The sequence below is a fragment of the Melospiza georgiana genome, chromosome 3 (assembly GCF_028018845.1).
Source record: "Melospiza georgiana isolate bMelGeo1 chromosome 3, bMelGeo1.pri, whole genome shotgun sequence".
Taxonomy (NCBI): domain Eukaryota; kingdom Metazoa; phylum Chordata; class Aves; order Passeriformes; family Passerellidae; genus Melospiza; species Melospiza georgiana.
In genome coordinates this window covers 25,268,765-25,294,161 of record NC_080432.1, presented here as the reverse complement: position 1 = coordinate 25,294,161, position 25,397 = coordinate 25,268,765, and the positions used below count along the sequence as shown (strand labels likewise).

At 40.6% G+C, this 25,397-nt stretch overlaps 1 protein-coding gene across 1 annotated transcript; it reads right to left on the bottom strand.

Annotated features, from left to right (window-relative positions):
- On the bottom strand, positions 1–25,082 carry HNRNPLL (heterogeneous nuclear ribonucleoprotein L like). The gene is made up of 13 exons (XM_058021572.1): positions 24,770–25,082; positions 15,861–15,979; positions 15,510–15,747; positions 11,986–12,071; positions 10,035–10,131; positions 9,871–9,943; positions 5,893–5,964; positions 4,193–4,410; positions 3,901–4,022; positions 3,064–3,265; positions 2,127–2,184; positions 1,915–2,013; positions 1–775 (listed from the first exon to the last, which is right to left on the bottom strand). The coding sequence occupies exons 1-13, from the start codon at positions 24,971–24,973 to the stop codon at positions 720–722; spliced, it is 1,644 nt and encodes a 547-aa protein (XP_057877555.1). The 5' UTR covers positions 24,974–25,082; the 3' UTR covers positions 1–719.
- Positions 25,083–25,397: the final 315 nt, after the last annotated feature.

Below are 25,397 nucleotides of genomic sequence, written 5' to 3'. Positions count from 1 at the left end.
TACAAGCTTGCAATTTTAATTTTTAAAAGGCCCCTACGGTGGGACTAGCTGTAGATGGCATCATGCTAATGCAAATGGAAAATAGGATTAAAAAAAACCAAACAAAAGCACTTTAAATAAGTATGAATCCATACCATACACGTGTACATACTTAATAATTTTCTACATTAGCTCTGTTTGAAACTATAAATCAAGTCTGTACTACTAAAAGTTCAGTATGTGCAACATTAACCCAATCAAAGCATTTTATAAATACAAGCTCCTTTTTAGTATTGCAACATACTTCACTACTTAACATACTGAAAAACAAGTTCTACATTTAAAAATCTGCTAGAATAATTCTATCTGCCAATTAAGACTACAAATGGAAAAATACTTGCTAATCTTTAACATTTTGAAAATGCAAATATATTTCATTTTTTGAAAAGAAACAATCTTGTTTATCCTACTGGTGCTTCTTTAGACATTTGAAGATACTACACTAACAAAATACAAACTTTGTAGTAAGCTTACAACATGTACTTCTCAGAGGCAAAAATAAAAAAAAATCTGGTTTGTATTTATGAAGGAACATCCATTTATTATAAAACAAGACAAAAGATATTAGAATTAAGTTGAAACAAGGCAACATTAGAACCACTTTAGAGCTTTGTGAACGAAGTGTAGTTTTTAACTTGCAAATCCAGGTGAACGTAGCTCTTAACATGCTGTCCTCTTCTCTATAAATGGGATGAAGTAGAGAAGCAAAGCTTCAAGGTGTAAGGGTTGGAGCCATCTGTGAGGAGACAACACAGAACACACCATGGGCACAGCTCTCCTGCTGATCCACTTTCCATACCCTGGCACGTTCACCAGCTCTGTGTATTGCACACTCACACATCCACTGGGCTTTGCCTTTTCACATTGAAAGAGAAAGCTTTTCTGCTGCTACCAGCTCTCCAAACTGAGATAAAACTGAAATTGTGAACAGTGTGTTATCCATACTATCTTCAAAAATATCCTGTCCCTAAGGTCCATTATTAATAAAGTGGACCAAAGGTGTGGGGGAATAGAAAAGATTTAACCTGTTAACACCTCCCAGGCAGACAAACTCATAACAGTTAGGAGGAGGTAGTTTAAAATAATATTAGACACTGGCCTGGATTCAATATTATTTCTGGGAACACCTGGAAAGATTCCATTTAATTCAGTAAACTATCTTAATTGTTCAGTGCAGATCTGACCTATTGTGGACTTGTTTAGCAGGTGAACTCACCCCACTCTATTCTTGCTAGTTTGGAGCTAAATTCAGCTTGGCTTCACAATTTCTGGCTTCAAAGGGAATGTGCTACAGGAGCAGTAAATTGAGAGCAATGAGCTGAGTAACTTAAAGGATCCTCTGTTCCAGACATTGCAGATTTCTCTGTATTTATTGTGAAAGAATCACAGAAGGGTTTGGTTGGAAGGGATCATCCCATTCCAACCTCCTGCCTTGGGCAGGGATGCCACACACTAGACCAGGTTGCTCAGAGCCCCATCCAGCCTGGCCTTGAACACTTCCAGGGATGGGGCATCCACAGCTTCTCTGAACAACCTGTGCCAGTGCCTCACTAGCTCACAGTCAGGAAGATCTTCCTAACATCTAAAACCTAAATCTCTCTGAGCTTAAAACCCTTACCCCTTCTCCTATGACTATTTGCCCATGTTGAAAGTCACTCTTCCTCTTTTTATAGGCCCACTTTTAAAGCACTGAAAGGCCACCATAAGGTCATCCTGGAGCCTTCTCTTCTCCAAGCTGAACAACCCCAGCTCTCTCAGCCTTTCCTCACAGGAGAGGTGCTCCAGCCCTCTGATCACTGTCGTCGCTACCAGAACCCTCAACTCCTTCTCCACAGAAAAAAAATTCCAGCAGTAAGATCAGGAAAATTTACTTACTTGGGACTCTTATCTGGTAGTGATTAAGTACAGTGAGAGCTTCCACTGCATCTGTCTTACATTCCCATTCCAACAGACCAGACAGTGTTTTGGCAGAAGCTGTCAAAATGAGAAACAAAAAGGGAAAGGAGGGGATCAGTAACATCTGACAGTGGATACTCAGATCAAAACTAGAATCAAGGCACTTCCCAAAAAGGTCAAATTTTACTTACGTTTTGGGTCAAACACTTTGTATTTAATAAAGCTGAGAACTTCATGATCCTCACATAACTGTCACAAAAATAAAATAAGAGATAAAACTCCAGCAAAAGTGCACACAAACAAATTAGCAAAAATTCCAAGTTCCTGGAAGAGACACACAAAAAGGAAGATTCTGACTTTTTTAAGAGAGTTTGCAAGAATTTACAGCAAATCATTAAAAAATATGTTTAGATTGGTAACTCTTTAGAATACCATTCTGTAGTATGTAAAACAAGGCCCTTTTATCTGTGATATCACTGCTATCTCCAAAAACATATTAATATAATAACAAGTTCTCCTTTTTGGCATTCCTACTCCATACAGTAGCTCTGAAGTTGTTCATACAAGGACACCACTTGGGAACCAGAGTTCACTTTCAGAGAGAGTTGCAAAAATATATTTCATGGAACTGAAAAAGAACTCACTGAACTGTCAGCAATCTTGCCACTGCCTCCACTTAAAGAGGCCCAGTATTGCATGTTTTAAGCATCCAGAGTTCATTTAGGATACAGCTGTGCCAAGGGTCCCAGGTGCATGCTTGTCTCCATTCCAAAACATCCTAGCAGTCATTAGAGGCAATCAGTAAATCCTTTGTGAGTTATAATCCTAACTTTCATGTATTTGGCTTTGTGTCTTTTCCTTTTCCTCCAAAAACTCCCCACATTAAGCTCCTCAACTTTATTTTCAAGATTTTGTTTCTCACATTAAAAGAATATAAATAAATAAAATTGAGACAGTAACTCCAGAATTGTAAACATATCCAGATGGGCTATAAATATATTTTAAGGAACAGCTCTCTTCCAGTGGCTCTGCTACAAGCCTCCCAGTTACTTCTTTTTAAAAGCAGCACCAGGAAACACCAGGACAGGGCCCAGAGAGCACTGCATGTCAGCCACTCCAAGTGCTTACCTTTACAAATGTTTCCTCAGTCACACACAGGGGAACATTGTAATAATGCAGCACACAGGAGGGTGGCTGGATGATGTTCTTGGATGCTTGGCCAGCACTGGTGAAGCGATTGTTCTTGCTCATGGCAAAATCCTTGTAACTACTCGTGCCATCCTCCAGTTCAAATATCTGGCTTGGAACTACTGAGTGCTGCTTGGAAACACTGGAATTTAAGGATAAATTTCTTAAATCATTAGGGCTATCATACTTTGTAGGTTATTATCTAACTAGAAAAGACCTGATGTTTCTTTATAATAATTTGAAATAAATAAAGCAAGAACATGATGGGTTGGATTTGACACCTTCCTTAAAGAATGCAGAAAGAATGGATAAGACATATTAGGGAATACAGTTTATCAGTGGCCAATCCATACAATGACAATATGCTTTCTTAATGTAAATAAATAAAATTTTAAATAGTAATAAATCTTAGAGTGGTTGGGGTTGAAAGGGGCCCTAAAGATGAACTCCTTCCAACTCCCCTGCCATGAGCAGGAACAGCTTCTACTAGAGCAGGTTGATCAAATCCCCCTCCAACCTGGCCTCGAGCACTTCCAGGGATGGTGCATCCTCAGCTTCTCTGGACAATCTGTGCCAGTACCTCACCACCCTCACAGTAAAGAATTTCTTCCTAATATCTGACCTAAATTCACCCTCCTTCAGCTGAAAGCCAAAATAAACAGTCCCAAATTAGAAATCATAACTCCAACAATAATAACAGAGTAGTGTGATATTGTCCCTTTGAAACCTCATTCCATCTGCCCACTGGTAGACTTTTAATCTGATAAAAATATTTACCAGACATTGAGTCTCTTTCCAAATAACTTGACATTATTGAGATGTGTGACCGCTCTTTCTACGGCATATTCATCACCCATTTCCACCAGTGCTGTGCCTGGAATAGTCTTCATAAATTTCACCTAGGACAGATAAGGTTAAAAATATATATATATATACATTGGAACAAAGAACTCAACCAATAGTTTTATAAAACATTATGATATATTTTTAGACAACCTCAGGCAGGCTTTTTCCAAAGCATTTGAAAGAACTACAGCAGTTTCCAAGTTTCTAATCAATTATGCCTTACCTTCTCAATGTTTCCATACAAGCAGAACAGGTTGAATACCCTTGAGCAGTTCATCTTGAGCTGATGCAAGCCACTAACCATGACAACTGACCCAGAAGGATTCCCCCCATGCATGTAGGAGGAGGATGCCTGTGGCAATGGGTAAGCCACGAGTTCGGGAGTGTCCCGAGATCCCATTCGGTACCGGCTTGGCAAGGGCAACAAAGGACCATGGGAGCCTGAGGAGATGAGAAACCATGTTTTCATGTTGTTTGAAATCATTTGCACTACTTAATCATGCATCAAAGCCTGCACACATAATGTATATTTAAAGGAGGGGTAGAAGGTTACAGATATTCCACTAATTACAAAAATCATTATCTTCCCTGCAGCGTGCAAAATATTTCAACATAAACGCATCAGAGGAAATAATTCAAATCAACATTCAGAAATATTCCCATCTAGTTACAGAGCTACATGGCACCAAGAAGGAATATTACAAAGTCAGGATAACAAACCAAAAGGAATGAGACAGAGGTCAGGAGATGACACAGCTCTTTTTCCCAGAGACATGAGATTAAGTCAGAAGCCTGCCTTTCTACAAAATGCTCATTTGGAAGAAACAGGAACTTAAACCTCCACACTAATGCAAAATGAAGTGGTCCCATTTTCCACTATAGATAAAGTGACAAGTTTCACTGAAACAGACAATTTCTTTTTTTTTTCCTTTTAGTGATGAGGCACTACTAATAAGCAATACCTCTGTTCATAGAAAATGTCAGTATTACAGACCAAGGGGAGGATCCCTGTGTTTTTCTGAGACAAAAATAATGTGAAACTCAAATAAGCCAAGTATAAAAGGAACTTTTTGTCTTTTTTTTTTCCCAGCAAAAAGCAGTAATGACAGGGAAAGAGTGGTATAGGAGGAGATGGACAGATTACTTAAGGTAGAAGGATGTATCAGAAGAATGAAAAAGAACATCACTGAATCAAGGTGGGACTTGGAAATGCTGGAGATTTGAAGAACCTTTGGAAGGAGTAGGTAGGATGTCAACCTACATTGTAAAATATCATAAATACCTTTGCAAAGAAAGAGGCAAGACAAATTACATCGCACCTGACAGCTGAGAGTAACTAACTAGGAAAGTCACATGTGAGTGGGGACATTTGTTTCTCCACCCTGAGGTCTTGGCTCAGCACATGAAAGTGACAGCAGATCTTGCCTTATAGAGAGCACTGGTAACAAACACAGCACCTTATAGCACTGATTGCAAAACATCATTCCTCTACATCACACAGCTGTACCTTTTCTGAACCACCTAAATGAGAAGTGCAGATGCCAATAATTCATAGCTTTGCATGCAAAAACATCCGAGCTCTCTGTTGTACCAAACCACTGGTCATACTATGTTACCATTTTCTAAAATTTGCTTTCCCAATCCAGATATCATTTTCTACCCATTGCCAGGCTGATGGCAAGTGAAAGGAAACTTTCTTCCAAGGAATAAACCTGTAGAGCTGAATGCTTTGGGTGACAGGAAGGGGTGAGGCAATGAGCGCACATGGATTTCACTGAACCAGCAGTGTTTCAGTAGGGAGACTGACAGCACTGCAGGTGAACTGCTCATGCTGAAGGAACCACAGCCAAGCATTGATTAAATATTTACAATTCCACAGAGCATGTAAGAAATTATAACCAGCTGTCACCCCATGTTACTTACCATAGCCATCATGTCTAAAGGATGATGGGTGCTCTCCCAAAATAGCTTGTCTCTGCCGGCCCTTCCCTCTGTCTGACGTGGGAAGGGAAAGAAATCAGTTTAGTATGCACAACCAGGCACTTGATTTCTCCAGTTAAGACACAAAGCTTCTAGTTAAGAAGTGAAAAAGTAATTTGAGTCCTTGTTAATTTTATAAACGATTTCTCATTCACTCTATGTCTAAAAATACAAGCTGTAGCCCTGGGACACCAAAATTAAAAGACTGCCATCTGTATAACAAATTGCACTTAAGTTGATTGGGGGCAGTGGCCAATGAGGAGATGCAGACATTTAAAGTTTATGGAGATACCCAATAGTTCTCCTAAACAGACATCACACATTAGTATAGAAAACACCATACAGCAGGATTTACCCATGTGTCTCTTAAAACAAATTTGAAATGCAGTACTTTTGAAAGACAGTACCTGAATCATAATATTAGCTTCAACAGCAACACATTTTCAAAGTAGGCTTCTTTCAAGAAGTTTCAGCATAAGCCAACAACAACCTGTATTACATGGTTTCATAATCAGTAAACAGAGAGCATTACATATGTGTACATATATATTTACAGAACACCTACTGATTTATGGGCGTGCTGAAAGGATTGTACATTGTGGCATTACCAGCAGCACATAACAGTTCAACTGAGGGAAAGCATCACTGAGTAATGCACTCACACAACAGTCAATCCTTTAAGAAAACCCAGTTCTCTAGGATATAAAGTTAAGCAAGGGGTCTACATTAATGGAGGGAAGCAATGCCTCACAGCCAAAGCTGGATTTTCCAATCAGATCCATGCTGCACGACAAAAAAAAAAAAAAAAATCTAAACTTCCAGATTTCTTTGTGGTAAGCAACAATTCTTTTCTTACAATTAAAAAAAAAAAAAGCCACATTGAAAAGATGGGGCAAGGCATTTATCAGTTTGCAACAATTCTCAAGAAAGTGAAGTATGACTGCTGAAAAGAGTAACTCCAGCCCAATGCAGTTGGAGGTATTTTCCCCAAAAAACAGGAACTATTTGATTACACAACAGTGGTAGATGAAAACACATGTGGCCCTTTCTGCTCAGGAGTTTGAGGCCAGGTTCCAAGTCAGATATTTACTTTGGCAGTAAAATCTGAAGAGAGAGAAGTCCTGAATACTTTCAAACATAGAGAAGAAAGATTACTGTTGTCAAGTTTACTTTTTCACTCCCTTTTCAGGGTAACAGCTCTGCTTCTTGGCTCTGAAAAGCAAATGAGCAGTCAGATCAAGTATTTTGAGCATTTAAACTGTATGCAGTCATCATCTTTCAGAAAAATCAGTTTTGTAATTCCAATCTGTGGAACTAAATGCTTTGAAACTGCCCACAGTAAAATATAGTCAAGAATCACATTCTTCAAATAAAGAATTCTGTGAGAAAAGTTTGACAAATATTTTCTCCTCGTGGTGGTGCAAGTCTCTCCTTGGCCCATGCTTATTCCTTCCTTGAACAATGCCCCTGGATTGTGCCAGTACAAATACTTGTGGTAAACAAGCACTGAAACACAAGAACCAACCTGTGTTAAAAATAATTCTGAAAGGAAAGGTTCTTTATGATCTTCTTTAAGCTTGAGTTCCTTGATTTTTAGTTTTTACATCAGGTCCTTGAGTCACTGAGCAAGCTGGTATCACCACCAAAAGAAATGCTGCAAATGACAATTAGAGATTTCTGGCTAAAGGCCAGTAGAATACTAAATCAGGTGGGTTTATTTCATTCAATCTAATGCAATATGAGTTCATAGCAGCAGGCACTTGTTAGGAAGTTTACTTTAGTGAAGAAAGACTATGGGCAATTTATTACCATAAAGAACTAAAAACAGTTCTTAAAACAAATCATTAGTAAAATGCATTTCCTTCCTAACATTTGAAGGGCAGGTGTGAAATTCTGAAAGGATTTATTGGCATGTCTGCCCTTGGAATTAAATTCCTTTGGCATAAGATCTTTGCTGCAGTGAGAGCCCTACAGCTCAGGTCACACTATGTTCAAAACCCAAATAGTGCTCTTGCAAGAGTGAGCTGAAGGACAAATACATAAACTCTTTCAAAGAAAACCTCAACTCCTGGATTACTTTATGAGCAAAACTGCTCTAGATGCCTGTTTTGTCAAGTACATTTTACTGTTCATTCAACAATTTGTATTCCCATTGTCCACATAAATGGACGTGGATCATAGTAAATGAAAAATCATACTACATAAAATATGTAATGATTGAGATAGATATATATATAAAATACAAGTCTAATTTTTTTCTCTTATGTGTAGTAGGGTGAATAGAGACAGTAATAAAAGAAAAACAAAAGAGCAGAGTTCTTGAAAAGAGCAAGCCACACCTATCCTAAGTTTTTCATTTTCCACTGTTTGCTCAAGTTTGGGGAAGTTTCAGTTCATACAGTCATACCTATCTGCAGGCCAATTACATCATGCATTTAGATGCACAGTGTTACAAGTCAGCCTCCAAACACTGCAATGGTCCCAAGATACAGGGGTCAAATTAATCCTTTCAATTTTTCAAATTCAAACCCTTAGATTTTTTTTTTCTTGTCCTTGGGTTTCTTCAGAATCCCTTTTCTTTGACTCAAGAATTTGAGAAAAAAAAATTGAATCCAAATACAAATAGTCATAACCTACAAGCTGCAACCAATACTGTAGCTCCCTTGTTAACTTTTTACAAGAACTTCATTTTGAAAAGCCAAGCCCTAAGTTTTAGTTGTACAACAGTTTCACAAGCCCAGTGTCTCTGCAGAATTACTCTGAAAGTGCAAATCTCTTGAGACAGCCAAAGCCCTGGTTCTCATGTAGCCTTTGATAAGTAGATATTCTATCTTGGTCACATTGTCTTCACTTTTCTAATTTGACATTGAACATATTGTACATAGGTTACTGAACACTGCACTCAATAGTTACAAATCTTTGGTTATTTTTAAATAAACACTTCACAGGAGTTAGGCTAGACAGCAGTTTGACTGTACATATATAATCATAGTTTCCACTGACATGAGTTAAGCCCTGAGAATTTTACAGCTGAGTACTCAAGAGACAGTATGTCTGTACCAATTATGAATCTCCCTATTTTATTACTTAAGTATAGCTGAGGGGACTTACTGGTATTGCACTGCTCAGTTCCAATTATCTGCATATAAGGATTGAACTTCCCTACTACTAAACAATATTTACATTGTTAAGTCTGAATGCAACTCTCACATACAGCAAGTAATAAAAAGATTACAATGTCAATGATATCAACAAAAGGTTCTTAATGTTGTAGGTTCTCAATTTTTCAGTAATTTTAAGGGAAATAAGACCAGCATACATACAAACTTGAACAGAATGGGTACAGTCTATCATGTTATTCATCCCACACAAATCTGAAGTACTGAAAATGTCCTCCTTTAAAAACTTGTGGTGGTGGTGCATGCAGTATGCAGACAAGGTGAACTGCAAGTCTGAGGTTTTTCAGAGGGTTTTTTTGTTTGTTTGGGGCTTTTTTGCTGATGCCGATGTGGTGCATGATGAAGTGTAGAGTCAGCCTGCTGAAGTCCTCTATCCTTCTTAATGCCTTGTCCAACATAGGGGAAAAGAGTCCTTTCGAAGGAGAAGCAGTGTGCAAGTTTGTAGTTTATAAGGAATAGTCTGTGCCAGGTTTCCTCTCCTCCAAAGAGAGAGAGCTGCTTGGAGAAATGCAAGTCCTTGAGAACTGCGAAGGTGCTTGGAGGTGTGGGCTCCTTGTCGCACTAAGTGGCTCAAGCACACGGCAGTAGGGGGCACTAGGGCTCAGGGTTAATTCCCTGCCGTGGCACAGCCTCCAGCAGCACTGGCCTGCTTTGGAGGGACTGCTGCCACACGGCCTGACACGTGTCAAGGGCTGGCATTAGTACAGTCAAAGAGCTACAGCGAGAATGGATCAGAACCTACCTCGGCGGCCCAGATATGGCTTAGTGTAGTCCCAACTATCGTTGTCGTTCCTAATGACATTAAGTCGAGTTGGCTGTTCAAATAAAGTAAAAGTGAAAGAGGTTAAGCCTTGACTAAATGTATTTTTTTACGAGTAAAATTAAAAGAGAAGGTCCAAGCATTACCCTTGCATATTCAATTTTTAGTGTGCAGCATCCTGCATAGATATCTGCTCCATTGAGTGCAGCCTTCGCCTTCTGGGCACAAAACACTGATTCAAACATACACATCATGTTAAGGATCTTATTCCCCAGGTGTCTCATTCACTCCCTTTTATCTGATAGGGCCTTTTTACTTTTGTAGCCTGCAGGTATTTCACTATTGTATACACTACAAGAACTCCACAGAGACTCATCACAGAAGTTACTTTACATCAAAAGGATTAAGTGTACACCCTTTTTAACTCATGAGCCCAAAAACCCCACATTACTAAAAGAGAGACTTGGAGTGAACAAATACTCATCTTGCCTAAAAAAATACAACAGGCAGATGCATGTACCAGGCTCCAGCACCCAGGTTATTTCATACGCTGCTCATACTCCAAGATTAGTTTTGTGATTAGCAGAAAAATGTGCCTGAGCCTTGGCACATCACAACCCATGACCTCACCCGTACTCAATAACATATGGTGTCAGAAAGCCTGAACTCTGCAGCAGAACAGACCTTTTGCACGATGTCTTGATATAATTTTGTGACATTTTAGAAAAAGTCTGAAACAACAGGATGTGCCTTGGTTTTACCACATTCCTGCAGCCCAGCTTCTTCCAAAGTGACACGGGTTCACTGGGGAACTTAAAACTTAGGAAAGTTAAGCTTCCCAGACCTATAAGGAACTGACACTGGCCAGAACTGGAGAAATAATGGGTACTTCAAGTAGCACTTCAATTTGAGCAAATTTTTGAACTTTTCAGATAAGGCTTGTCATGAAGCTCACTTTCCTTACCACCCCCAACTGTTTACCTTGCTGCTGCATTACTTCACTCACATTTGTAAGGTTTCTTTCAATTGCTGGCTGGTTTCATTTTCAATCAAAGGCGTGTTACAGAATTTAATTCACAGGACATAAGGACGGTAGTTTCTGATGGACCCTCCCCACAACTTCCCTAATCTCTCACAAGATGAACACTAACCCTGAATTGTGCAAGTCATCTGATGGGACAATTCCATTTATGACAAACTTAACACATACAGTAAGTCAAATTATTGTCTTTTAGGCCACACATTTTAGGTTTTCTACATAGATAAATAGCAATTAGTTTGATTTAATAGAAGTTAGGTAGTTTGCTTTGCCTGGAAAATCATCAGTGTAGCCATCACATTGGCAGCACCACTTTGGAAATCACAAAATAATGCCAAATAATTTGGCAAATTTGGTCCAGATAACAGTTCAAAAATGGATGCAAATAAAGCTTTGGGAAGAGGACTAACAGAGTTTCATAAATTAAGGCCTAATCATATCAGACTTTGGACTTCACAAACCACAGCAACACAGTACAATTCTGAACATTCAATCCAAGAATGACTTAAGGCTGCAAAGAGAGTAAACAGTAGGATAATAGAGCAGGGAATTTCTTCAACACATGATGCCCAAGAATCAAGGTCAAGGATGCCTAAGTTGGCATTTGCTTTTTGAAGTCAAAATAGCAAGACAAGCAGTACACACTGGGACTATTTTAGAAGAGTCTGAAGAAGACAAACTGCACCTCTGCAATCCCCTATCCATTTCTTGAGTATCAACACAGGCAGAAGCCATTAAACTTTTGTGTAGAAAGGTGCATATTAGGGGTTGTCCAATCTATGATATAATTCATGTCTGCAATTATTAGGCCTGAGGGACTATAAACATGGTTATCAACCACTGTTGACAATGCCATTTTCCTAAAAAGATGGTATGTGCAAGTTCTATTTTGTCTTACAGACATACAAAAATTAGAAGCTATCATACCATGCCTTAGACACAAATAATTTGGTCTCAAAATCACATGGTATTTTTCTGATATTTGCATGTTAAACCCATTTGGAGTCAGGAAACAACAAAAAAAAACCACCAAAACCAAAACCCCTCCAAAAGGATATTCAACCATGGCTTGTATTCCATTTCTCTTGAATATAACAATGCGCTGAACTTTCCCAACAGGGTTGCACACAGTGTACAAAACATCCTAAGGAAGAAGGAAAAAAAAATTTTAGTCAGATTTGAAATTTCAATCACTTATGGTCCACAGAACATTCTCCTGCAGTGGCATTTAAGTGCCAAAGAGCAAAGAAAAGGCTTGTTAACTTTCCATTTCTTATTTTCCCCTCTACAATTAATACATTCATGATTGGCATTTTTATCAATCATGCTACAGGCAATCAAATCTGAAAACCAGGAAAAGACCTCCATAAGAGGTACTCAAGCAAATACTGGTTTAACAAGTATCTACAACTGTGTCAAAACCCAGTAACTGCATCCATGTCTCAAGCTCTGCTACCTTTGAAGCACTGCCCTGTTCTACAGCAGAGACAAAGTGACACTTATAGCTGTAACACATTTCGTAGGTTTCCAGCAGCTGAGCTCATGTTCTTTTTCAGGGAGTAACTGGGAATAGTTCAAAATGTAAACTTAGCTTACCAAAATGAGAATTTCAAGAGTTTTCATCCACCTGAAGCAAGTGGGTGCTGTGTTCCTTCCTTTCTTTTTATCTAAACCAAATACCTCCAGAATTATCATTCCAAGATTTTGGTGTACATCCTCAGGTTTATTTGGGGGTCAAGAGGGAGAAGTGGCAAAGGAAGTAGGAATAATATTTATTATTATGTTTTGCAGAGTTGGGAGGCAAAGGAGTAGGGGGCATGTGGATTTCTTAAAACAAAAACAAACACAGTCCACACAGCCTGAACCCATAAAAAATAAGACCCGTGACATCACTTACAGCATGCTTGGCAGCACAAAGGGCTACCCACCATCTCTCCTGTTTGAGAGAAAAGATTCTTAGAAACTTAATGTCACCAGCTCCAGGTGACATTAATTTTCATATGACTTTCCTTCATAATTTGTCCCTCAAAAAAATTCTTCATAGCCACTTAATTAAAACCAAAAAAATTGTCTTTCAAAACATAAGATTGACTCAAAACCCTATCAGTGTCATTAGCCAGCAGTCACACACACAGCTGGATTTTTTAATTATGTTTCATAATTCAGCTACTAATCAATCAAGTGGTTCACCAGACACAGTAATGAGGGCTATTTATTAAGAATTTAAGCACTTGTATTATATACACACTAGAATATCATAATTCAGTTGCCAAGGTACATCACACCTTCCTCATGCATGTGGGAAAGCCTCTTTGAACAGGCAAATCCCTGAAAAAGTTCTGCCCTCAGGTAAGGAAACAAGGAAACTGAACTTCAAAGACATGTACATGACATCTTGGGCAAAACTCTTCAAAACACCAACACCCCCTATCACATAGGGATGAAAAGCAATTAGGAATTAATTACAGTTAATTTACCCTTCTTGCCCTTTGCTGTTACAGCTCTAAAAGAAACCAAAAATATTCTGTGACAGAGAGAAGCTGATCACAATTGTAATTTTAGAATTTTGATTCTGCCATAAGAAGCCTTTGAACAGGCCAATTTCTCTCCAAAAGCTCAATCTTGTTTTGAAAGTGAAGCTCTTGAAAACTTTACAACAGTTTACTGCAGATATTCAGACTTGCCACTTAAAACTGGTTGCAATTTTTCATCTCTTTTTCCTCACTGTAGTTCAAATTTAAGAAAAGTGTTGAAGAGGAAGAAGCAGTATAGCAGTATTGGGCTTTGTGTCTTTTTTTTTTTTTTTTTGAGAGGGAAGGATGTTTTGTTCATTTTTGTTTTCTTTTGTTGGGGGTGGGTTTTTTAAATAATGTAGACTTTGCCTGAGGCATTCTTAAATTAACTAGTTTTTAACCCACTGGACAAGTGCAAAATTTGTATTTTTCTCACATTTTTAGCTGTTATGGGCACAGCTGCTCTCCCCAGACTATGCTGCCTTCAATGAGCTCTGCTGCTTGCCAGTAATTCTGGAACTCTGCCTGCTCCCAGCACTCATTTGTATATGCTAAAGAAACAGCTGGGGGCAGTGGGAAGGAAGAGGTTAGGGGTGGGTTGTTTGTTTTTAAAAGAGAGCTACTGTGCCAGAGGCTTCATCCTCAGAATTCCCATGGAATTCTCCTAGCCCAGAACCAGGCTCCTACTCCCAGTTTCTTCAAGCATCCACCTTTAACTGAGCAGCTCATGCAAGGCAAATTTAAAATGCATGAATGAAACAGAGTTTCCAAAATTTGTATTACAGTCATGTGCAAAGAATACTTTAACTCAGTCAGTGGATTTGTTCACACAGCTCAGAGTAGGTTTGTTTTTAAACCCAAAAAATGCAACTCATACCATGGCATGGTTTTCTATAAAGAAAATTGACAGGAAAAACAAAACTCATCACTCACTGATGAATCAACAGACAAAAAGCAACCAATACTCTCAAGACAGTGAAGGAGAAAGCATGATGTGGAACTGACTACTTGAGGTAATTTCAGGAATACTAAGTTGCAGTCAATTTGCTCTCATAACATACAGCACATTAAATAAAACTTAATGCTTGCATTAAGTTACTTGGTTGTACACACCCCAAACACTCTGACTGATCCATACCATCCTACATCTCTACGAAAAGTGACTCATACTTGTATCATAGTATGCAAATTAATTTTTTTCCTGAAATATTTCTGTGCAATTTAACACCTACTATAAAATCTCCTATGAAAAATATAAGCATTTAATGCATGATAAAACATAAATGCTTAAATAAAAACAACAACAAAAAACCCTGTGTCTTAAAAAACCATGTACAGGTGCTATTAATAAATGGCAATAAATTAAGATGCAACTGTATAAATTATACAACTTGAAACACTAAAAAGGAAAATATGTTGGCCCAAATAAAAGTGAGGAAGATTCCATCAAGCTGGAGCTGATCAGCAGAAGATAAAGGTTTCACCTTTCTGCAAAGGAAACACTTAAGAAGGACTGCAATAAAATAACCCCTCCCTACTTTAAAAAATCCTTGCTCTTTAAACATACACCACTCAACAGCAAAAAACCCTTGTATCTTAAAAAACCCTGTACAAGTGCTATTAATAAATGGCAATAAATTAAGATGCAACTGTATAAATTATACAACTTGAAACACTAAAAAGGAAAATATGTTGGCCCAAATAAAAGTGAGGAAGATTCCATCAAACTGGAGCTGATCATCAGAAGATAAAGGTTTCACCTTTCTGCAAAGGAAACACTTAAGGAGGACTGCAATAAAATAACCCCTCCCTACTGAAGAAAATCCTTGCTCTTTAAACATACACCACTCAGAGCCTAAAGGCTCAATAACAATCTTGATGTTGTGGCAACACACTTGAAGGTATTCCAGAAGCATGCAGCAACTTAAACATTTCAAAATCCTCACTTCCAAAGTCTTCAAACATAGTGCAAAACATCTGTATGAGACTGAATTGTCTTTATTTAAGAATATGTGTGCTACCTATGTGAATATACAAAAAAATAAACAAAAGAAGAAGACAAAACATACCACTGTAATTGGGTAGAGAGGATTCTGAATTGACAACAGGAGAACTTTATTCCCTCCAGATGGGTCATCAGTGTTCCCTGGCCGAGTGATCCTCTTGCTGGTGGAGTAGTTGAAGAAGGCCTGCTGCCCAGCAATGTACACAGGCTCATCTGCTGCAAAGGTCACACATTTCTTTGCACTCTCCACGTTTTCAAACTCCACCAGAGCCTGGCGCTTGAACGGCATCATCATGACATAGCTGGTGAGGGAAACATCACACTAAGGTTTCCTGCTCACCCAAAACAGCTCCCAGGCCCCATGATGGTCATTTATGACACGTTTTTCTTCAAATCATTCCTAACAAAGACATACCATATGGTTCCAAACTTCTCAAGAGCTTCCACAAGATCTGCTTCCACCACAGACTCACACAGCCCTCGGACATGGACGACAGGAGAAACGGAGACTTTGTGATGACTTCCCCCGGCATCCTAGCAACAAAATGACATTTTAAAATTCAACACAGAGCAAGGAACACTTCTACCTTTAATTAAAATTAAATACTTGGTAGACACTACACTGGGCCCAGAAGCAGCCATCTAAATGCACAGTCTAAGCAAGTGTTAAATAATTTAACTTTTCTTTCCAAATGGATTGCCAAGTTCAGTTGCTGAAGTCTACTTAAAATAAAAAGCTTTTCAGACTTAATTAATCTGTTTGCACACACTGGATTTTTCTTGGATTAAAAAAAAGCAGCCATTTAATGCTGATTGAATTGCAGGAGGTCTTACATACACCCTATTCATTAGAAGCATTAAAAAAAAAATTAGGACATGTCCAACAGCTAAAATATTTCTGACACTCTGCTTGCTGATGCTGGTATTTTTTTGAAACAGGCTTGGAGAATAAAAAAGCAAGAACAAACAAGGGCCATCCCCCCACTGTAAACTGAACACAAATTGAGAATTTTTCCAATGCTCCACAATGCAAGAAAATGCCAGCTCTGGATTACAGTTGAAATAAATCCAACCTCCCTTCTAATTCTGAACACACATTTTTAAAAACTCACAGTTTCTGCACATATGGGGCTCTTTTCACCCCAAGGCTGACTACTATTAATGGATCCAGACATCATACATTTGCACACAGAGCTCCCACCATAAATATTTTTCAGAGCTACTTTCAGACAGGCTCAATTCTGTGCAGCTGAAGAATTTGGGCTGGAATCAGCTTATCTTTCCATGAAAACCCTGAAGTAAGGCTGAAATTTACCTTAAATATTCTAGGACACAAAAGGTCAAAGAAAAAAAAAAGTAAGCCAATAATGAGAGATTATAAAAAAAATATTAGAGATGATAAAGGGCACGCTAAAATATACTGCAAATACCCAGCACCCAAATTTTATATTCATAACAGCAGTGTGAAGTTGATGTACTCAAATTTAGTGACTACATCAATGTGTTCCCATCTAACAGATCAAGTCTTGTTGATTTTTCATTTAAGCAGCAGCACAACATTTTCTGGAACATGACAGAGATTCTCATTTGCAGCACAAAGGAGCATTGAGCTCCAATAATTAAGTAACCACAATGATTGCTATTACTGTTAGACATTCCTCTCTTCTCTGTTCATTTGAACTACAGATGCCAGGGAAAAAAACCATTCCAGATAACTACAAATTGAGTCTTGGTGTTTAACTCCTGTAGTTCCATGCACAGCTGTCACTGAACAATTACAGATTTTTTCTTTAAATCAAGGATTTGACCATTCTGTTTGAATCAAAAATCAGCACTTCAGGCTTCCTCACACATCAGAACAATCAGCTGTGTAATATTTTAAGGTTACCTTACATTTTATTTGTTTGCAGTAGGAAAGCATTTTAAGTGGAAACACATTTCTTTGAATAAAAACAGTGGCAATGCTGGGAAAACTCCACTGTGATATTTGTATAAGTTACCTTGTATCCTGAATCAATCAGCTCTGTGTACAGCAGGAGCAGTGATCAAAGTAGCCAGGAAAGGTTAATACTTTGAACTGCAAATGCTTAGGCAATTGCAGAAAGAACAGAACTACAGAGACATTTTATTTTCAGATTCTATGTTCTTAACCCACATACACATTTTTCAAAGCTGAAAAAAGCACCTGAGGAAATCTTCAAGAGAAAACTAACAATAACTACCACTCTTTTCTGCAAACCCTATTACTCTAAGATGTTGAAATAACAGGCACCTTTACTTTATTTACAGTCTACAGAACAATCAAAAATGATTACATCAATTATTCATTGCCCTGCATACTTGCTACTATATTAAGACCCCAGTTAGTGCTAGGGGGATGCATTTCCTTTTAGGTTCCTTTAATACACTCAAGAAATCCCATCTAAAATTATTTGTGTTTAATCACATGGTGAATACAAGCAATGATTTACTCATTGAAGCAGACTCACCACAAGGAAGAGTTACTAGCAACTTGCTACTTACTGCCTTTTTGAACTAATATCTCCAGAAATCACATCAAGCTTTTCAGAGAATGGATACTCAGAAAAGCATTTCTCTCTCCCTCCCCTTCCCAGCTCAAACTTCTGGTTTAGTTTCAGTTCATGCTTCTCTGCTATGCACATCCCTTTGTATTTTTATCTACTAGCAGGTACTAGTAGATTCAAATCTTTCTAATAGTGCAAATTCTCTCAAAAATTAAGACTTTTACATTTGCATCTTCAAATCCTTTATCCATGAGTTACATGAACATGTACTGGCATCTGCACTTCTGCAGAATATCAACAAATACAAATGTTGGTTTCTGTAATTGTTAAAGCAATATTTGGCTTTCCAAACAAAATTTTCTTCTCCCAGAACACCATAGAGAAGACTTTCTTTTAGCAAGGTTTAGCAAGAGATTTAGGAAGAACCAAAACCTGCCATTATAGCAACCTGTGCAGAAGCTTGAGAAGCATGGAATTAAAAAAAAAAAAAAAAAAAAACCAAAAAAAAAAAAAAAAAACACTCCCCTAAAACAAACAACAGAAAACCAACCCACCCACCCCCCAAAAAAACCCAAACACAAACAAGTGGTATCTTGGCCACTTGACATGAACTTCTCTTACCTACAGAGAATTTCAGAACAACTTTTATTCACATAAAACCACTGAGGTGGCCAAATCACAGGGTCTCTGCTTTACTCCAAACAGTTCCTAGCCAGCAGCAGTGAACAGCAGCACAAGAACCAAGCACAAATCAGCCAGGAAGCCTCAAACCAACATTCACAGAGCACATGGGCTGGTGAAGGATGGGGACACAGGTGCAAGGAAAGTCTTCACAAGGGGCAGACACACATCTTATTGTCAAACAAGTTTTGCAGCTACAAAGCTGCAGCATCAGGCAAATCTAGAATGACCCTGGATTAAAATAAAACCACCAGACCACATGAAAAATCCGAAGTGTCTGCAGAGTGTAAAGTGCACAGCTAAGGTCAGAACATTCACAGCTCATCCAAGTGCTGCTGGAATTTCTCCCCAGAGAAGAACAATGCAGGATTCTGACCAAGATCTCACAGCTACTGTATCCTGAAAGTTACATGTGCTACTGCTGGCACACAGACAAAGGTTACATCAAAGCATCTGCTCACACACTGACTAACAACCACCAGTATTTCTCTGCCTACAAAGGAGTCTTTCAGTAACTCAGCTCCCACCAGAGCACAAAAGCCCCATGCAAAACTCCAACATCACACTTGCACTCCACCAAAGCCAGGAGAACAGAACAGCCAATGTTACAACTGTACCATTAATATATGTATCTTAAGGGGATCTGAAACCTCAGTAATGATTTATTGAAGAATCATTAGGCTGGACAGAAAATGCAGGTAATTTAAACAAATAATGGAACAGACTTCCTGCTCAAGACCAGCAACAAGGACAGAAAAGGTTTCCCTCAAGAAAGAAACCAGGAGCAGAAAAATCCTTACCCTGAAGCAAAGCTGAGGCACAAAGGGAAGCACTGACATATTCAAGCAGATGAAGTACAAACAAGTGACTTCACATCCCTAAGACTGCAACAGAAGCAGCTTCAAAGAATGGATGTGGCATTTTAACACCCGTTTTTTGTGACCTACATACCTCTAGACAACATTTGAAACATATCAATGGTTCCTTGCCAAATAATTACAGTTTGCCATTCCAAAAAGGAAGAAAATCATCATGGGCTGTAGGATGATGCCTGTCTTGCTCATCAACTCCAGATCAAAATTTCCTCACCAACTGTTTGCACAAAAATGTGTCCTTTATCCTTCCTCCAGTCAGACACCTTCCAGTCAGTACACTCATATTAGCCCTATTAATTTGTACTACTTTTTATTGAGCATCTGCTTCTTTGTCTTTCACTATTTACCTCCTCCATCTCTCTTTTTTCCCCTCACTGCAAAAGGATGGCACTTCTCCTTCATATTCCCGCTGCCAAGTACCTATATTTAGTTTCCCACCTTTTAGATTATCTTATTCATTCTCAACTTTCTCCTCTTTCTGAATCCCTCTTAACTGGTCTGGAATTTGCTTTTTACAGATACAACAGGAATGGTGGTGGGTGGGGGGAAGTGTCTCAGAAGAACCAAGCAGACTAAGTAAAGGTTCCACAACAGTGGAAGAATCTATTGGTTTTGTGTATCCTGGATTTCTGCTTTTTAAATTGTTGTTGGTTGGTTTAGGGGCCTGGGGGGCAGGGCTACACAGAAGGGGGTTAAGATTAATCACACCCATACTCTGGAAAGTTATCTGGCAATTTAGTTTTGTTTTGGATGAGGAGTTTAGGTATCATTTCTCTTTGTTCTCTACCACTGTGTCCTTTCAACAATTTCAACTGCTACAGAAAGAATGCCTGCACTATGACCCCTCCTGTTAACTCTGAATTTGACCTAAAATGCTCAGGTATTTGGAGCATATCATTGTCCAAGTCCCTTCCAACTGAAACAGTCTATTCTATTTTCCTCTCTCCTCATGACAATCTGAATATCCTTAAAAAAATATAAATAAATAAAACCAAGCAAACATCATCCCAAACCAAAAGCCTACAGCACACAACATCAGGAGATTCAGCCTGAGATACTGGAAGAAGAACCAGCCTGAAGGTAATAGTTTGGATTTTTTTTTGGAGGGAGGACAAACGAGGGAAAATTATTTACATTTACTCAAAACCAGCTTCTAGGAAGGAGTTCATTGAAGAAATGGACAAGTCAGTGCAAAGTAGGTGAAGATATGAACTCATTGCATTTAGCTGCTGTTACCACACTGCCTGTGTTAGACACAAAGCAACTGAGTTGTGTGAAAAATGTGTATTTTATGATTGGCTTTTTGCAAATATTAAAATGAATATTATGTGTTATGTTAATAAGTTATGCTGTAATACTTTTCCTAAGTAGTGTGTTAAATACAGTTTTAGGTTATAACATAAGGTTAAAATAGAAACTATGCTATGTAGGATACTTTTTTTAAAGAAAGAACTCGCACCAAGATAGCAGCCACAGGACACCTGAATCTTTCAGGAAAAGAGAATTTATTGCCCCATTATCAGAAGAAATGAACTTCTTCCCACCTCGCTTGGGCAGGATGCCGCTGTTAGGATTCAGAGGAAGAAGATGACACTGACCAGACAGAATCCTGTGCTTGAATGGAATTTATGCATCATGTATGAGGTGCATGAATATGCAACAGGCTGTTGTTTTTAAGGGTTAATCCTCTGTTAACAGGTGTCCTTTTTCAGGCTTGTTTTACCCAGAAAGAGGAACCCAGACATCAGTAACTCTTTGTTTCTATTGTCTCATATTGTCCTAATCCAAACTGTCCAAATTATTATTACTCTAATTATATTGCTATTTTTATAACCATTTTATTATTATAAAACTTTTAAAATTTTAAAAACAAGTGATTGGCATTTTTCACAGTTGCAAAGACAGCTGCTTTCCATTTAGCTCCACCGAGGAGCTTTCGACAGTGGCTGAGAAGCTGCAAGATCACATCCCTGGTTTACCTTGCAGCAGCTGATGGCTGTCTGTGTATTCAGACACCACATCTCACTTCCCCAACTGCAAGAACAGAGATAACAGATCTTCCTGACTTCACAAGAATGCTCAGGAGTATGTCAGAGACAGTGAGGGAGGTGAATGCTGCAGGTGGTACAAATATGGCATTAATCCATAGAACCAGCATTTAAGGGAGGGACAGGGGATGGAGCTGAAAGGGCCTCAAAATTCCCTCAAACACAGCTCTCAGCCCACATTATCCCAGGGTCCTGACCCTCTGCTACACTGCAATTCTGATTCCCCTGACAGGGCTTCACCACCACTCAACACTGCCTCTGTAAAGGCCATTCTTCCAAATCACACACTCTCCCACTGAATACTGCTGCAGAACACATCCTGCTCTTTCCCTGGTCAACATCCTGGTCTGCTCCTGGCTCCTCAGCCTGGAGATGAGCCATGAAGGAGAGGGGACACCTCGGGCTTATGAGAGCTCTCCCCAGAAGTGGGAAACAGAAAATCAAAGAGCAAAATAAATGTTGGATTCCCTCTGGATCTCACATAGAGATTTCTAGGTACCCTTTTCAAAAAATCAAACCAAACCAAGCCCCACAACAACAAAAGACACAAAACAAAAAAACAGAGGCATGCAGGGCTTCTTCAGCCAAATGCAACAATCCCTGAACAGGAAACTGCCACAATAATAAATACAGCCCAGGAGGGTGACCCCACCAACCTGCCAGAGGAGTCCTAGCACAAAAGAGCTTTTATACTCATATGAGTGTACAGTTGACTGATATTTCAGTGCATATGTGAGGGAAAAATAAATTAAAATAAAATAAAAAATAATTAGAAAAAAACCCCCACCCAACAAATCATGTGGCTGCCAGACTCACATCACTGCTTACCCAGACCATCCACTCCCTATCATCATTTCACCATCATTTCCCATTTCTCCCCCTAATTCCCCATTCGCTGTAGTTCCTCCTACTTATTTTTCTGCTCTCTTCTGAGGAATCCAGGACACTGACATCTCTTCCCTCCTCTCAGCCTACCTTCTTCATATTGTATGTCTGAGCCACATACAACTTTTATAAGCTGAGAACATTTCCCTGCAGAGGAATCAGTAAGATACCTCACAGAATACGTACATTTTCTGCCCATTTTTGTATCTGTTAGAGAGAAAAAAAATGAAAATTTATATTAACTAACTCACTTCATAGAAGTTGGCATTTTGCTATTAAAAGCTTCACATAGAATTACTAACAAAAGCACTTGGTCATTCACTTTCCATATCTCCATTTGATGTTACAGCTTATGTTTGAGAAACCAGTTCCATCTCCAGCCTCAAGACAACTCCTGCCTCCCCAACACTGAACCTGTGAATGCAGTTTTGCCAATAAATTGTCAATGACACTGCCACTGCCACAACCAGCTGCTGAAAACCCCTCGTGTTCTCCACTTGCTGCACATTTGTTTCAGTTTCTTTACTCACAAGCCTCAGCACATGCCATACTTGAGATGCAAAAGGTGAAATCAGATTCCCCATGGTGTCATTACCATGAAGGGTAAACTTGAATAAACTGAGACATTGAGACATCATGAAGACACACTGAGCCAGAGCCCAGGAAGAAGGAAAAGGAGACATATAAGAACTAGCTGATTTCATAAAAGTGCAGAAAAGAGGAAAGGCAAAAGCAGAATTTCCTTTCTACTTGAAACACTCCCTGCATGACATTCAGCTCTCCTGCATGACAAATTTCCCAGATAATTTAAGCAAGTGTAAGGATTTCTTTCAGCACTGCCCTTTAAGACAGAGCACATTACCAAGTCTTGACTGCAACAGAGATGATGCTCTGTCACAAGAAACTTGAGAGTTAAAACAGTTCTCTCCAGAAATTTATTCTGTTACAGTTTATCAGGAAACTTTTGTAATAATGTGCTGCTTTGGGCTAAGGTAAAATTAATTTCTCCACAGTAGTACGGGCAATACTTTGGATACATGCTCGAAACAGTGTTGATAATACAGAGGTTTTCCCTCGTGCTGAGTAAGAATCAAGGCTTTCTCTGCTTCTCCTGTGGCTCCACACGTGAGCACAGCCGAGACAGTGACCCCAAGCGACCTAAGGGATATCCCAGACCCTGTGAAATCCCACTCAGCATATAAAGTGTGGAAAGAAGAAAGGAGAGCACGATTTTCCTCACAAGTACCCTTTTGATTCCCTCCCCCATCAGCCGGGCAGGAGTCAGCAGCGCAGTGCTTGGCTGCAGGAGAGGGTTAAACCACGACAATAAATTTGGCAGGCACCTTCTCTATCAGTAGATTTAACTGATAGAGAAATGGTAGCAGCAAATGCTCCCTCATTAACTCATCCCAGTGATAAGCAAGTTCATTTTCACCTACCACAAAACAAGCTTTGACATTAAATCAATGTTTTCTTGATTTGGCTTATTCAAGTAAGAAACGGAAAGAGCCATCAAGGAGAAAAATGGTTGTAATCACACAGACAATTAGTTAGATAAGGAATCAAACAGTAGACAGAAAAGTCTCGTTAGCTCAAATTTATGGGTCAAGGACTACGTTGATGCAAATTCACGAGAAAAAGGTACGTAGCAAAAAAAAAACCCCAAACCCGAAGTGAACCATCGTGCTCATAGCAGTGGGGATGGAGAAAGTAGAATTAGAAATTAATTTTAAAAGGAGGCAATGGTTTAAGATCAGCCTTATCGCCGCGCGGTGCCAGACACAAAGGTGGAACGGAGGATGAAAGGATCGCTGGCCGCGCTTTCAGCCCCCGCCGCCGCCGCCCCCCCGCTCGGCGTTTCTATAGTTACGCTCAGCAACAGGGCCGCCACCAAACTTGCAACGGCGATACCCCGAGAGGCGCCCAGCCGCCCGCGGAACGGGGGCAATCCCGACCCCGCACCCTCACCCCCATCGCTCCCTCGGGCTGCCGGCCCGGCCCGTGCCCGCGGGCCGTGAGGAACGAGCGCACACCGGCAGCGGCGGCAGCGCGGACCCGGCCCCGAGCCCCCGCCATTCCCACCCGCCGGAAGCGCCTCCATGCCTGGGAAGCGGGCACAGGGCCGCGACCCCGGGAAGGCCTCGCGGCCATGAGAAGCCCCCCGGCCCTCCGAGCACGGACCCCTGCCCGGAGCAGCGGCGGGGGCGGTCGCGGCCTCGCCCGCCGTAGGGGCGGGGCGGGACGGGTCCCCTCCCCCCGCCGGCAGCCTGAGGGGAGCCGCCCCCTGCCCGCCGGCCCCGCGTCCCTCACCCCGCCCGAGAAGCCGCCGCCGCCGCGCGACGCGGGGGGCTTGTCCCGCCGGCCCTCGCTCTCCTCCGCGCCGCTGTACTCGATCTCGCCTTCCTCGGCTGCGGCGCTGGGCTTCAGCCGCTTGGCCTGGCTCTCGTAGGCGCCGTCTTCCTCCTCCTCCTCCTCTTCCTCCTCGTACCGCTCTCCGGACGACGGCGACGACATGTCCGCGGGAGGGAAGGGGCTGCTGGCGGGGGAGGCGACGCGGGAGCAGGGACGGAGCCGGCGGCGGCACCGAGCCCGAGCGATGCTCTGAGCCCCGGCCCCCGCTCGCGGCCCGCCCCGCGCCGCACGCGGCCCCGCCTCCCCGCCCGCCGCAGGCGCCGCGATTGGCTCTAAGTCGAGGAGGGAACGGGCAGGCCAGGATGATTGGTCAGTGCGCATGTCCATCAGGCAACAGCGCGGTTCTATTGGGCGGAGAGCGTGCCTGTCACCGCCCTTTGGGGCCGCCTCGGCCCCGCCCCCTCGCAGCGGTGCCTGAGGGCTCGGTCGGGGGGAGGCGGCGGGAGACGCTCGGAGGGTCCCGCAGCGCCCGCCCTGCGCCCCTGGCCCCGGGGCCTCTTCCTTGCCGTTCACCGCCTCCGGCTGT

Bases quoted from the DNA above. Each gene is read 5' to 3' on its own strand.
- HNRNPLL (XM_058021572.1), bottom strand. From the start codon at position 24,973: ATGTCGTCGCCGTCGTCCGGAGAGCGGTACGAGGAGGAAGAGGAGGAG. The intron at 15,748-15,860 runs GTATGTCTTTGT...TTCCCTCACCAG, and splicing joins GAGAAGTTTGGAACCATATG to CTATGTCATGATGATGCCGT. The intron at 3,266-3,900 runs GTAAATATTTTT...CTTAAATTCCAG, and splicing joins GGAAAGAGACTCAATGTCTG to TGTTTCCAAGCAGCACTCAG.